The sequence below is a fragment of the Pagrus major genome, chromosome 5 (genome assembly GCF_040436345.1).
Source record: "Pagrus major chromosome 5, Pma_NU_1.0".
NCBI classification, from domain to species: domain Eukaryota; kingdom Metazoa; phylum Chordata; class Actinopteri; order Spariformes; family Sparidae; genus Pagrus; species Pagrus major.
Genome location: NC_133219.1, coordinates 31,398,622 through 31,412,189, shown reverse-complemented (window position 1 = coordinate 31,412,189; position 13,568 = coordinate 31,398,622). Strand labels below are relative to the sequence as shown.

The 13,568-nt window shown below is 38.4% G+C and overlaps 1 protein-coding gene across 3 annotated transcripts in view; it reads right to left on the bottom strand.

Moving 5' to 3' along the window:
• LOC140995554 (dmX-like protein 1) overlaps positions 1-11,200 on the bottom strand; it is a 59,028-nt gene extending 47,828 nt beyond the window's left edge. For all 3 annotated transcript variants that reach the window (XM_073465574.1, XM_073465576.1, XM_073465575.1), the window contains exons 1-9: positions 10,944-11,200; positions 8,269-8,510; positions 6,910-7,035; positions 3,365-3,442; positions 2,784-2,862; positions 2,522-2,666; positions 2,247-2,313; positions 1,821-2,005; positions 751-955 (exon numbers count right to left, since the gene is read on the bottom strand). In XM_073465574.1, the coding sequence (XP_073321675.1) occupies positions 751-955; positions 1,821-2,005; positions 2,247-2,313; positions 2,522-2,666; positions 2,784-2,862; positions 3,365-3,442; positions 6,910-7,035; positions 8,269-8,355 (972 nt within the window). In that variant the 5' untranslated portion in view covers positions 8,356-8,510; positions 10,944-11,200. The remainder of the gene's footprint in view (positions 1-750; positions 956-1,820; positions 2,006-2,246; positions 2,314-2,521; positions 2,667-2,783; positions 2,863-3,364; positions 3,443-6,909; positions 7,036-8,268; positions 8,511-10,943) is intronic.
• Between the last annotated feature and the right edge of the window lie 2,368 nt (positions 11,201-13,568).

Here is a 13,568-nt window from a genome sequence, read left to right as displayed (position 1 = left end):
TGATACAGCTTTAAAAATAATGCTTTTGATTCTGACCAAAACAAATTGTGTTGCCCTTAACAAGCACTTCTCTGAAGTCTTTTGATGTGGTGCGTCAAGATGACAGCTCTTCAAACCATCTCAATCTGTGTGTTACACTGTTAAATTATGGCAATGATATATAAATATGAAGGAAAGAAAGCAAGACATTTGTGGGGCTGCGATTAACGATTATTATTTTCATTGTTATTGTTATTTCCTCGATTGATCAATTAGTTGTTTGTTCTATAAAATGTCAGAAAATAGAGAAAACTGTTTTCAGTTTTTCCCAAAGCACAAGATGACGTCCTCAAGTGTCTTGTTTTGTTCACAAGCCAAATATATTCAGTTTACTGTCATAGACATTTACATTACATTTAAGAAGCTAGAATTGTTACAGGCAAGTTGAATTTTACTGTGTTATAATAAGAATTGTTTATAATATTTTGTCAACCCCATTTATATCAATAAGGGCAGACTAAATGTTAGAAACACCACTCAGTATAACACAAGAAAGTTCAACAGCATTGCAAACTACAGCCTCCAAAATGACCATGAAGTTGACTCAAAATCCCTCTAAAACAGTATAAACATACACTGAATGTTAAACATTCAACAGGCATTTATCTTTATTCAATTTAAGGGAAGACTTTAGTCTTCATTCATTTCACCTAAATAAACTGTCACTTGCATATATTTATCTTTAACAAACACTACATTAAAGTATCTTACTTCCTGTGCTGTTCTTCCTTGCATCTTCCCATTGCAGTTGTTTTTCTTAGAAGTGCCTGCACATCTGAGCGTGTCACCGTGTTGACCACTGGTGTGGTTGTTATGGTGACCGGACAGGAGGCTGTCACCAGGCAACAACGTCTCTGCCCAGAGCCGGCACACGCTGTCCTTACAGCAGGTGAGCAGAACGTTACACACAGCACCTCTGTTAGGAGAGAGGGAGGGGATAATGGTAAAGGGATTAGGACGTTTGCTGAACCTATCAGTAATGGGTTTTTTTATCATCCAAAGCTGATAGTACTATTCAACAGCAGGTCAAAGGGGAAACACCTGTAGAGAGATAAGTTAAAAAGTCAAAAAGTGTACAAGAGCCATAATGACACAAGTGATAAAGAAATGACTGAATCTAATCTTGTCCTTAATGTAGGCCATGATTTCACAGCATGACACACCCATTTGCCTAAAGGGAAAGGTTAAAACAATTGGAATATACAAATAGAGGAGGTTTCCAAAGCTTGAAGCCTAATTTATAGCAGCAAATAAGCTTAGTGAGAATTTTGTTTTAATATTACACTGTCTGCCTTTCAGCTCAGAAAATTATCATAGACAGGAAGGGTAACAATGATCTCTTCCTAGTCAATTCCAAAATAATATTCCTGTATGCTGAACTGTGTCACACAAGAATTTCAGTCAGAGAACAATTACAGGTCATGTAAGATTAGCAATGCTGTAACAAAGCAGGCACAACGAGGAGCTACAGTGCAGTGGGAGACTGTAATAATGTGAAGTGTCTAACTTATTTTTATTTCTATTTATTTATTTGTTTCCTTTTCATTTTCACCCAACCCACAAATACTGTTGGGTGGCTTAATAAACAGACAAAGAGATAATACCTGTCTACCCAGTAAAACAGGCCTTAAAGACAGATTATGCCAACTGAATGTTGTTTTTGCCATTGTTAACATGTGCTTCTCTTGTTGTGCTCATCTGTGTTAGCTTAAGCTAAAATAAACCAAGTGAGAAAAATAAATGAATCATCGCTGCAATTGTTATTTTAACAGTGTCCTCACCGTGGCATGTACTTGCTGGTCTTCCTCCAAGAGAAGCCGGTAACAGAGCGGGGATGGGCCAGGTAGACAAAGGAAAAGGCCAGCTCTCCCTGAACACCGACACTGGGCTCAGGAGGTGTGAAGAGTCTGGAAACACCTGACTTCCACTTGCTTGTACTGTACCACACCTTTACAAGGCAGTCATCCTTAAGAAGAAAGGCAAAGGGAGATACAGTTGTGCTTTTACAAGGTAAAGCCATAAGGTTCAAGGTGTAAACCTAAAAAAATGACATCAAAAGTATGTGGTACTTGTCAGTTACTTTACCATTACACATTAGTTCAGTGTTTGGATTTGTCACGGTGAATAAACATGCAAACAAGACTTGCACAAACTATTCTGCATCAAAATCCATAAAGGTTTAGGAAGTCCTGGTAAAAGTCACTTACCTGTCCAGCAGTAGCAAAGAATTCCCCGTCAGGAGAGAACTTCATTAAACTGACAGGAGAGGCCGTCCTTCAGACAAAACAATTACAATTACGTATTTTTATTACTCAAAACTGCATACGTTTGTATTTTCAGACAAAAATACATGATGAGTAAAGGCAGCTGTTTAAGAATAAGTTGTATTATAATAACATTATTGTTGAAAGGTCCCTTCCTTTAAAAGGCACAGAGGTAGGCAGTATTATGTGCAAATTCTGTACTGTGTTTTTGTACTTACTTGCTCTGCCAGATGCACCTCCAGGTAGAATGAGCGTCTCTTATGGTCATTTCTGTCTGTTTTCCCTCTTCTTCAGCTTCATCTTCCACTCCATCAACATTAGACCACAACTGGAGGCTACTAGAGCCAGTTAAGAGAGTGCTGCCTGTAAACACAAAAACACATTTACTCTTTTGGGACAGATAACATCCATGTCACTTATTATATAATTTGTACTTGTTACTTTCATGTTACTGAAGGAAAGCTCTATGTTTGAAAGTACCTGTGGGGTGCCAGGCCAGGTTCCGTACCATAGAATCTAATACAAATTGACCAGTCTTCTGCCATTGGCAGTTGACCTTCTGTACAGAAAAAGAAAGACAACATTTATGAAAAAACATTAATGATAAAAAAAAGGACAGATTCTGAAGAAAATCTTTTTTTTTTGTCCTTTATATCAGTAGTGACAACTGTAAACATGAACCAAAAGTGAATCTACTCTCATGTGACACACATGTGATCAGTCCACACGGACAGCAGCTGTACTACACCACTGTGCTATACTGAGAACTTCTGCAATGAAAGAGATACTGGGTTGTGTTTAAGATGTGTAAAACTGTTTCACTCCTTATGACTAGTCTTTGACTTCTCTAACAACAGAGGACTGTTCAGCACTGACAAACCAAACCATGAAACTAATATTGCTAATATTGCTTCCCTGGTGACTTTGTGATGAGTTTGAGAAACAATGTTCTGCTCTATTTCAAATAACAAGCAGCCTGAAAAAAGGAAGGCCTCATTTTCAGGATGATCTGAATACATTTACGGCCAGACTGTGACTGGAAGATAACGAAGTCTACTCACAGTCAGTGATGTGTCTTTTGTATCCGGGTGCTGAACAGGCTCAAAGACACACACAATGCTTCCATAGGAAGCTGCAATCTGTTGGCAGAAGAAATTAAAAAGAAATTATTTCTTTATCAAATTATACAATTATTAGTATTGTTGTACAATTACAATTTGTAAACACATTTTAAAGATATGTTTCATTACAAAATCGTCAACTGTATGTTTTTTTTTTTTAAAAACACCCTACGAACTTGTGAAAGAAAACTCCTTGTTTTTATTTTTACACTGTAGACAGTGAATAATGAGTGTAAATCCTTATTCAAGATCCTAATTTGGAGTAAACAAAAAAAATATATCGCTTACTGTTTAAACCATGATATGTCTCATTAGTTAATGAGTATAGTCTTTGGATGACGAAAACAATACTAAAACCTTGAGCCTATAATGACCCAGTATTGAGTCAACATTGTCTTGTCTACTAAAGGTACATTTCCCATTCATGCATTGGTTGAGCCTACATGCTCAAGTGTTTTTCATGAGAGCCCAGTCACAATGTTAGACATCATGACTGAATGGGTGAAATTTCTGTGGCAGTGACCATAAATACCAAACCTAATGAGGTCCAGGTCTTGGAACAAGCTGTCTCTCTATTAAGGTAAATAATAAGCCTACTGTCAGAGAATGAATACCGTGAAGCAGTGAGTCACACACTCACACGTTCAAATGTGTATGTATTATTTGACACACAAGCCATCACATGCACAAGCACGGCCTCATGAAACCTTTCTAGACAGACAATTGCTCATGACACGATGATACATAAGGAAAATGTCCTTTTTTAAAGAACACATCTACAGTATGCTATAAAAAAAGAAATGATATTGCAGCACTAGTCCAGGGAATAAAGTAGTCAAGCCAAGAGAGTATCAAAAAAGAAAAGACTTATAAAACATTGAGTATCCTTTTTTTGTGGTTCTAATGATGAATGTTCTTTGGTCTGATTTTCACAAAACCCCAACTGAGATTGTGTGATCGTATTATGTTGCAAGAATATTGCGACATCTTACAGCTCCAGTGAAACTGTTTAACTAGGGACCACCTGCTGCTTTAGCTTGCTGAAGATAATGGCTGCAGTTTTCAAAAGTTTATTTAATGTTACTACTTTCTAGTGTTAGTTTAAGTTTCTCCCTGGCCTGTTTCCATAGTGTTGCTCTGCATTTGAACCCTACAGAGATATACTGTACAGTATGGCCCGATGCAACAAATTATAAATAGGCATTCAAATTGTGAGAAAGTTTAACACAAACAATTCTAATATTTGTGCTTGATAATATATTTGTAATATTTGTCTTGATGAACTTTAATGCAAACTTTTGCAGTCCAGCCTACTGCAACACAGCATAAAATGTAGTGCATAGGCTCTACAAAACATATCTGTACAGGGGATGTGTGTGAACAATGCTGTGTTATCTAAAAGCATTGCAAATATCACAGAGTGGAGAGAGGGGCAGTGAGGTGGAACTGGCATGCATAACAACAGAGCATGCTTAAACAGATGCTAGACCATGCTGGAGGCATGTGAGGATACTTCTGGCTCTACTGAATTGGATTAAATATCACATGAGGGGAGGTGAAGAATTGGTTGGTTGGATTGGAAGGATAGCTTTTTTTCTCATTTGAATTAAATCAGGCCTTTCTGCTTTTTTTTTTTTTTTTTTTTTTTTTTTAAAAAACAAGGCTGCCACCATTCCCAATTAAATATAAACGAAGATTAAAGTGATGGCCTGGCAATGATGACTTCTGCATTTAATAACTTTATGAAGTAATTTATGCAGATGAAGTAATCCTGGAATGCTGCCTTTTTAATTTGATCGTAGCTTTGTTGTCAGACACTAAGATGATTTGCTAATTCTGTGGCTGTAGTAATAACGCAGGATGAGTTGCTTTGGCTTCTATTGGTTAACAAAAGCACTCTCAAACTTGAGAAGAATGGAAGATGAATGTTAGTGTGTGGTGATTTATAGGTTTTTATTTAGATATAAATCCTGAATAAATCACTTGTAATCACTGCCAAAAATTAAAACAATACCAGGTGTTATTATCATTAAAAACAATCCCTGCAGATATTTAACACACTGACGACAGAGATTCAGATCTGACCTTTTGCAGCTTTGCAGTTACAGTAGATGGGAAATGGTCCAAAACTTTAGAAAAGTCTACTCAAACAATCTAAACCAGCCTGACTTGGGACTAACAATGGGTCAGCTAGAGTCAGCAAGTGTTGAGTTGAAACGTGGCCAAGTTTGCCTCCAAGTTTGCCTTCATATCTAAGTTTTTAACCTTTAAAACTTGAGAATTTTGGACTGCTTAAATCATAGACCAAGAAACAGTGAATTCCAAACTTTATTCCTGTGCTTCATCAAAATGTGCAGCACATTTCTTCATTCTTGCTCCTAAATCCTCTGTGCAAATGGGGATAACCCGAAACACCACATTCTTTCACGAAGTGTACCAGACAATCGGCTAAGACTGGCAATTCTAGAACAACCTGCTCGCAGTTGTGTGCCTCTGTCAGCCGCTATATTTAGTGAAAACTTTTAAGGAAAGTTGCCACTATATTGACATGTATGATTCCAGCGAATAATTTCTAATGAGAAACATGCTGTCTCTCCTTAAGAGACTATTTTTACAGAGTAGTATGGAGGAGTGATAGAGTGTATCTGTCCCAAAAACAATTTATAAACACTTCACAACAGGTCTTTTTCTTTGTGCCTCCAGGTAAACAACTTTGGGGTCATTACAGGGATTATCAGTGGCATTACAGGGGCGGCTGTGGCAGCAGGTCGCCCACTAATCAGAAGGTTTGATCCTCAGACCCCCTAGCCAAACGTTGACGTATCCTTTGGGAAGATACTGAACCCCAAAAGTGGTGTGCGAGCAGCTGAGCATAGGAATATTGAGGACTGCTTTGGATAGTGCCTTGTCAACAAGACAAGCAATATATAAATGCAAGTCCATTTACCATCACATTAGTGAAGGCGCCTGCTGTACCACTGCTTGCTTTTCTGCGTGATTTTTTCCCCTCACTCAGAGTTGATGACAGGAAGCTCACTGTTATTAAAACAATCAATCAAATCTCTTGCGCAGCAGAGCTTACTATGAATGTGACTCGCAAAACAGGTACAGATAATGTATGACAAAATCTAAAAAGATCCGAGTCAGGGTGGATATTTGAGCTTAATTTGGATTCATTAGATAAGTATGATTTTTAACTGAGCTTACCTGCCACACTTGATCAAAAACACATTTTAATAATCCCAATTGTGTGGTCAATAAAATATAGTGAAGTAACAGGAAGGAGAAAGTATGAAATGGTGCTGTGCAAAGCTCAAGCCTTCTCTTTTTTGCAGTTTGTACTCTATTCATTCACAAGATGGGATTATGGGCCTGTAATTAATAGGGTGCATTATTCATTAAACTGCAATGTTTGTTCTCAACATCCTGGTTAGCACATCAACGTTAGGACCCAACATAACAAAACATCCCTCCATTAGTCTTACCTGTCCACCCTGCAGTGAGCAGTCGACACAGCCGACCTGAATGTTTCCATGTTTGGCCCCTGGGATGATCTGCAGTCGCTCAAAGTCACTGCCCAAAATCACCACGTCACACCCTGACGCGTAGGCCTATCGAGAGACAGAAAGAGATGAAGGTGACACTCAAATCCACCGAGAGAGAATTGCATGAAGGGTTACTTGAGCTGCACTTGTCCTGGAGTCAGTGTCACTGCATCAAATATGCCACCATATGACAGCTCTGCAGTACAAGTGGATAAGATTAGACTATGCTCTATTTCTGCGGCTCTCAGAAGGCGATCTTCACATGAGCTGTGATTCACGGTGACTGTGTCTCCTTCACAAGAGGACAGAAGGACAGAAATAGTTCTCCTATTGATCCATTCTCTGAATAGCAAGGGAGTAGTATCTCATAGAGTTTGCTGTGAGATCACAGTGCATGAGAAGTCAGCGATATTGTTTTTTAGCCATTTTAACTAATTTAAACTTTTCAGAGAAAAAAAGATTGTGAATACGAGGATCAGTGTAAATTATACACTTATACATAAAGCTGTTTTCAAGACAACAAAAAGATGTCGGGCCAATATATATTAATCATATTACCAATTTTATTTATCATATTGACACAACCAGGACCTCATACTGCGCTGTTGTTGATAGAAGTACAGGATCTTCAATAATGACATTTTGAGCTAGTCAATTAAACAACAAGTTTGATTAAAATGTAGTGAGAACTAACGAGAGTTAGTCTTTTAGGCAGTAATATGTTTTTGTTATAGGGACCAGTCCTGGTTGCTTGCCCTATTTTTAAAATTATTATTATTACTATTATTATTATTATCATCATCATCATCATGGACAGATTGGAAGGACAGACTTGAATTCTGGGCTGCAGCGAGGACAAGCCTCTGTACATATTGCACACGCTCTATCAACAGAGCTATTAACGCGTCCCGTTTGTTGATCTTTTTAATCAGTTAGCTGAATCTATTAAGTCTTATGACAGTGTAAAATGTTTTTTAAGTTGTAAAGCATATTGGCTGTGGTAAATGAATGTCCCTTACTCGATTTTTTCTCTTTGAAACACACAAGAACAGTACTTTAAACTAGTATTGGAGGCTTAAAAATACCTGACATACAAAACCACTTAGACTTAAACTTAGACTTAGTTCTTAGCCCATAGGGTAACACTACCCTTAGCAATGACTTCATGGAATCGGTGCTTTTTGCATACTGTACTCTGGCTCTGCTTTCTACCTTTCCATTCAAAAGCAGCTCAACAGAAATGAAGAAGAGTCCTAAATAGCTGGGAGGGAAATATTTCCAGAGCTTGAAATATCTTACCGTGAATGGCACATTGTTGACGCTGCCCACAGAGAAACAATTGTCTCCAGGGTTGACGGCCCCTGTGAGGACCTGATGGAGATTCATGACTCTTGTTTATAGTCGCCTTGTGCTTCTGCCTCTTCTCTCCTTACTCACAACACCCTCCGCCTCCAGGTGAGATTCATGGGAAACCATGGGAAGGATGCGTTCATCTTCATCTGTAGCCCGTAATTTCACTTCAGTGTCTCCACAGACTTGCTCTTAATAGGAAGAGAGAGATACAAACAGAGAGATGTAAACAGAGAATGTTTTGGCTCAGTAAGCATCAAGCCTCAAGCACATTACTGACTCGTAGATATTGACTGCAAATTGATTTAACACTAAGCATATGAAATATCATCAAAGAGGAAATAGATGATTTGTGAATTGTTTATGCTGCAGCATATTGTGCATATATGGCATCAAGTGTCCTTAAACCTTTTCTGCACCAGTTCAAAGCTGCATATTAATCTCACAATGGGACCATGATCCACAAGTACATACCGGTAGTACTGTCAGAGGACTCATTACAAAAAGCATTAAACCTATTAAGCATGCACACAGCTGCAAAAGGCATATCGGCATCAAAGCTCATTCGATCCTGGTGGCCCATCTTAAAATCGATGCCATTCATTTAGTGCATCAGTCGTTTTCGAGTTTATCATCCAGACCTCTTTCACTGCAAAATAAATGCAATCAGCTTATTTACTGACAAACTAATTAGCAAGTACAGGAACTGCAATGTGGACCAAAATATAGGGCTAATATGGGAAGGGAGCTTACAGGGAGCATTAAAAAAAAGGGGACCTAAGACAGTCAAGGTGATGCTGTATTAGCTGATGTCATGAAAGTCCAGTGCTAGCAGTGTGGCATCAGCTTATGCGCACTGCGCAGGTGAAAAGGGGAAGTTATTGTCATCAATGCAGAAGTGAAACAGTATATTTAATATGAAGGCAACTGTATGACCGTCATAGTGAGAGAAATATAGTCAAGTTGCGAGTCAAAAGTATACTACGACCTAAAAAAACAATGTATAGACACATACAAAAATAATCTCTCTCAATCTTGCCATATGACCAACTAAAAGTGTGTTGCAGTGTCTGCCCTCTGCCTGTATTTTCATATTTGCGCATTATTTTTGCTGTGTTCAAGAGGTTTGCAGGCGTCAGCGATTCTGGAGAAAGATAGTTGAGTCTCAATCCGAGGTTGCTAATTACCAGGTCGTCAACTACCGAGTATTTGGGGTGCTCTGATTGCTCACCATGCCAGTTGAGGCAAAAAAAAAAGCAAAGATAAAAGAAACAAATCATAAAAATGTATTGGTTGGTGGCTTGCCAACCCAAAGCATCTATGTTTGACGACCTTGGATTGATACTCAACAATTAACTATCTTTCTACAGAATTGCTTGCTGCACCTGTTGTGTTTACATAGCACAGCTGACAAGTACTGCATTGTGTGCTTTTAATGTTTGTTCTAGCGTAAGAGATAATTCCTGCGGCCATTTTCAGCCGTAACTGTAACATTTAAAGACACATAGCCAACGTGGTCCGACCTGTCTGATGTTTTTGCTGTGCCTCTTTGCCAGCATCTTGCATCTCTACCCAACAGTGAAATATCAGACTAACTAAGCTGTCATTTTATTTAGCCTGTGGCACTTCAGGCAAATAAGGCCTCCAAACCTAACGTTTGTGAAAGTGTTGCTATCAATAAGATATGAAAGCATCAGACATGTGTTTTAGATGTGTGAAACGTACACGAAATGGAAAAAAAAAAGACAATCAAATTGTATGTAAACAGCACTGTGATTGGTTCAATAAATGTATCACAACTTCCACTGGAGGTACTGAAGTAATGGATTGGACAAGTTATGGGTGGGTAACAACAGAAATGCCTGAATACAGTGTCAGCAGTGTTTCACCTCTGTAAGCTGGCAGTGAATCAAGTCCAATAGATATAAAAGGGCCATTATTAAAAAGAGTGGAGAGCAGGTGCCAGTGAGCCAAGTGGGTCACCACAGTATAAGCTTACACCTTACTACAACACTCCAAACCTGCCCGGTGAATCCACTTGTGTGTCAATTTGTCTTGCCTGTTTAAGTCCACTAATCTTTGCTGCAGGCACAGGTGGAGGTTTTAGACATCTGAATACACACAAAAAAAATTATATACATAGTACCAGTTTAAAAGTGCTGCTGATTTAGTCACATCTCATTTGTTTTAGGCACAAAGTACACAACTTGCTGCGCAGGATAGCGTTGTGAGTGGAAGCCCTTGATTGTCAAAGTTTGTCCTAAAACACTCATACAATAATTGCAGCAGTAACGTTAAGCTATCTTGTAAGTGGAGAAAATGTGTTAACGTTTTGTTTCCTGTGCTGTGGCAACTCACGTGATGACGCTTCACACGCCAGCACATTAAGACAGAAAATGTCACCACATCTGACCAACAGTGTGTCACCCGTTCAGATAAATCCCAGTTGTAATTGAATACGTGTCTCACAGATTTCTGAGGAAAAACACTTCATACATTAGCTACCTGTTTACAAGTCCTCGAATCAGACGCTAACTTAGCTGTCAAGTTTAGCTAGCCGTCTGCAGTTTACACAACAAACAACGTAACACGTCCAGCGTCAGAGAAAGTAATTAGCTACTTACTTCCTGATGAAAAACGGATAACAGTCACTCCTTGCAAAGGCTGTCTTTGATGAATGTAGCTCTCCGACGTTAAATGTTACGGATACGGTTTCCACAGTTAGCTAGCGTTAGCGCCAACTAGCTTGTGAAGCTGTCTTTTAGCGAGCTCCTGAGCCAGAAAGCTAGCTGTAGATCACTTGTGCCACATATTTAGCGCCTGACAGTGTCGGCTTGCCAATACCAGGAGCCTTTTAATCACTTCTCAAAATGCTAACCATAAGAAGGAGCCAACCTCTCCCCAAGGTTAGCAAATAAAACGCTTCCAAGGAGGAAGCTTTTCCTTATGTTGAAGATGTGTCATGATAGTGACTGTTTCGCTGCAATGCATTGTGGTCCTTGTAGTTGCATTGTGACAGCAGGGCGACAGGACAGTTTTTTTTTAATCCTGCCCACAGTCGTAGTCGTCATTCAACTCGTGGACATGAGTCATAATTATGTGCCAGCATCTGTGAGCTTAGTACAGTCAGATATATGGAGATGCATAGACTGACTGACTATCTATGGACAGGTGCACCTGTGACCACAACCAACAGTGATGTCAAAATAGTGTACTAACACAACTTCCTGTACACAAAGTATCACTCACAAAGCTGCAATCATGTTTGGCAACTGAGAATAAGCCTTAATATCTGCTTGAATGCAGAAAATTGCGTTTTGTTTATTTCCATATGGAAGTCTATAGAGGACTTTATCAAAATGATGATGTAAACTTGGACAATAAAATGTAATTCCACAGTAGCATTATAATTGTGCACATTTTTATGTGTTACCTGAGTAAAAATAAAAAATGACGATGCAGTTCATCAATTTTACATGATTGTTTTCACATTCTTGTATGGTTATATTAAAATGAAAGTAAACATAAACTCTGAAGCTGCTCTACGATGGACAATGTACTAATTTAAATCAAATGTCAAACTGCTTTTTGCATTGCACCCATGCCATTATGTGAAAATGATAACGCAAATTGAATTATTGTATTTTGATTTTAATTTTTACTCATACAACACATACAAAAGTGGAAAACTACAATGCAATTGGAAAATTACATCTTAATTTCCAAGTTTACATTATCATTTTCATATGGGCCTCCATATTCATGGACTGAAGTGATTTCTATGTGTGCACTCATGTGTATCTTTGTGTCAACGTGTAGGCCTTTCATGTTTCTGTGTCTTAATTTTTTTGTTTTTTGGACCAAGAAATATAAGTCACTGCTGGACCGAGGTCACTGAATCTGTAATTTTAAACTTCTAACTCTCTAATGGTGTCAAGTTTTACTCCACAATGTTTTGTCAATCGGTGTAAGGTGAATCTGAATGTATCTTCAAATGACCTATTCTTCAAAGTCCTCACATTAAGCCCAAATAACCACAGGGTGTCACTCTTGCTCAATACACCAGATTCCAGTTTACTTTGACCAGTGCAAATGGATGAACTGGATCAGCACTGCTGCACTTCTGATCTGATGTAGTACTTTTCTTATTCCAGAGCATACTTCCTCTATTCAACCTAGATTTTTTGCAGGTGTAAATATTTTACAATATTAATATTTTGACCAATAATAACATTCAGACTCATTCATAACAATATGACATTTAATGAACACAGAATAACACAACATAACACGTACACTTATAATAAAACATAATATGTAATCTTACATATCCTCAATATCATGTTTAGCCAGCAGCTCGCATTTTAATTTATACCTGCACGCTCTGGGCAAAACACTGTTGAATGGGCGAGTGAATGGGGATGGGGGGTTGGAGCCTTCAAAGTCAATTAAAGCATGTGGAGTTAAATGGGACAGACACTCTCCATGAATAATTAAAATGGCTGACATGTCACTAACATTAGGGGAGGTTGGCAACATTTATTGTCGTGGCAGTTGCACAGTGGTGATGATGAAACTGTTGACTTCCCAGTTAGGAAGTAGGTCACAGCATTATTAAAGATGTAGCTCCATAGTATAACTCTGCTAAATATTACATCGCCTTTCACTTTTGACACACACACACACACATGCATGACCACCGAATCGCTGAAGGTTACATTTACGTGCATTAGATGCAAAGAAAAAAATTGAAATAATATTTTTGCACGCAGGCTTGCACACACACAAATACGCACACTCACACCCTAACAAAACAATGTCACCTTATCTCGTTTTACCATCTCAGTTTTCTATCGCTGGGTTTGGCTTTGAGCAACATCCTCTGAGAAAATAAAAGAGGATTCTTTCATAGACAAACTCCACTGTGTTTGAAGGATATTGCTGTTCAGTGTGATATTGAATTCTCTGAGTTTTTGTACGAGTGTGTAGTTCTCTGCCAGCAACAGCTTCTTAAGACACTAAAGAGAAAGAAAGAAAAAACACTCTGTTCTACACTCTCCTATCTGAAACTTTAGTCTAGGTTAGTTATGTGTTGAAGAACCCTCCTGTGTCACAGCATGGTCTACAAGATATTACAGACTGATACTGACTTACTGACTAAAAGTGTTATCTTGTAGTTTTCAGTAATAGTGGGCATCATGTACTCTCAGCCTAAGTTGTTATTTCAGTGTTAGAGGCAGAGAGCTAGA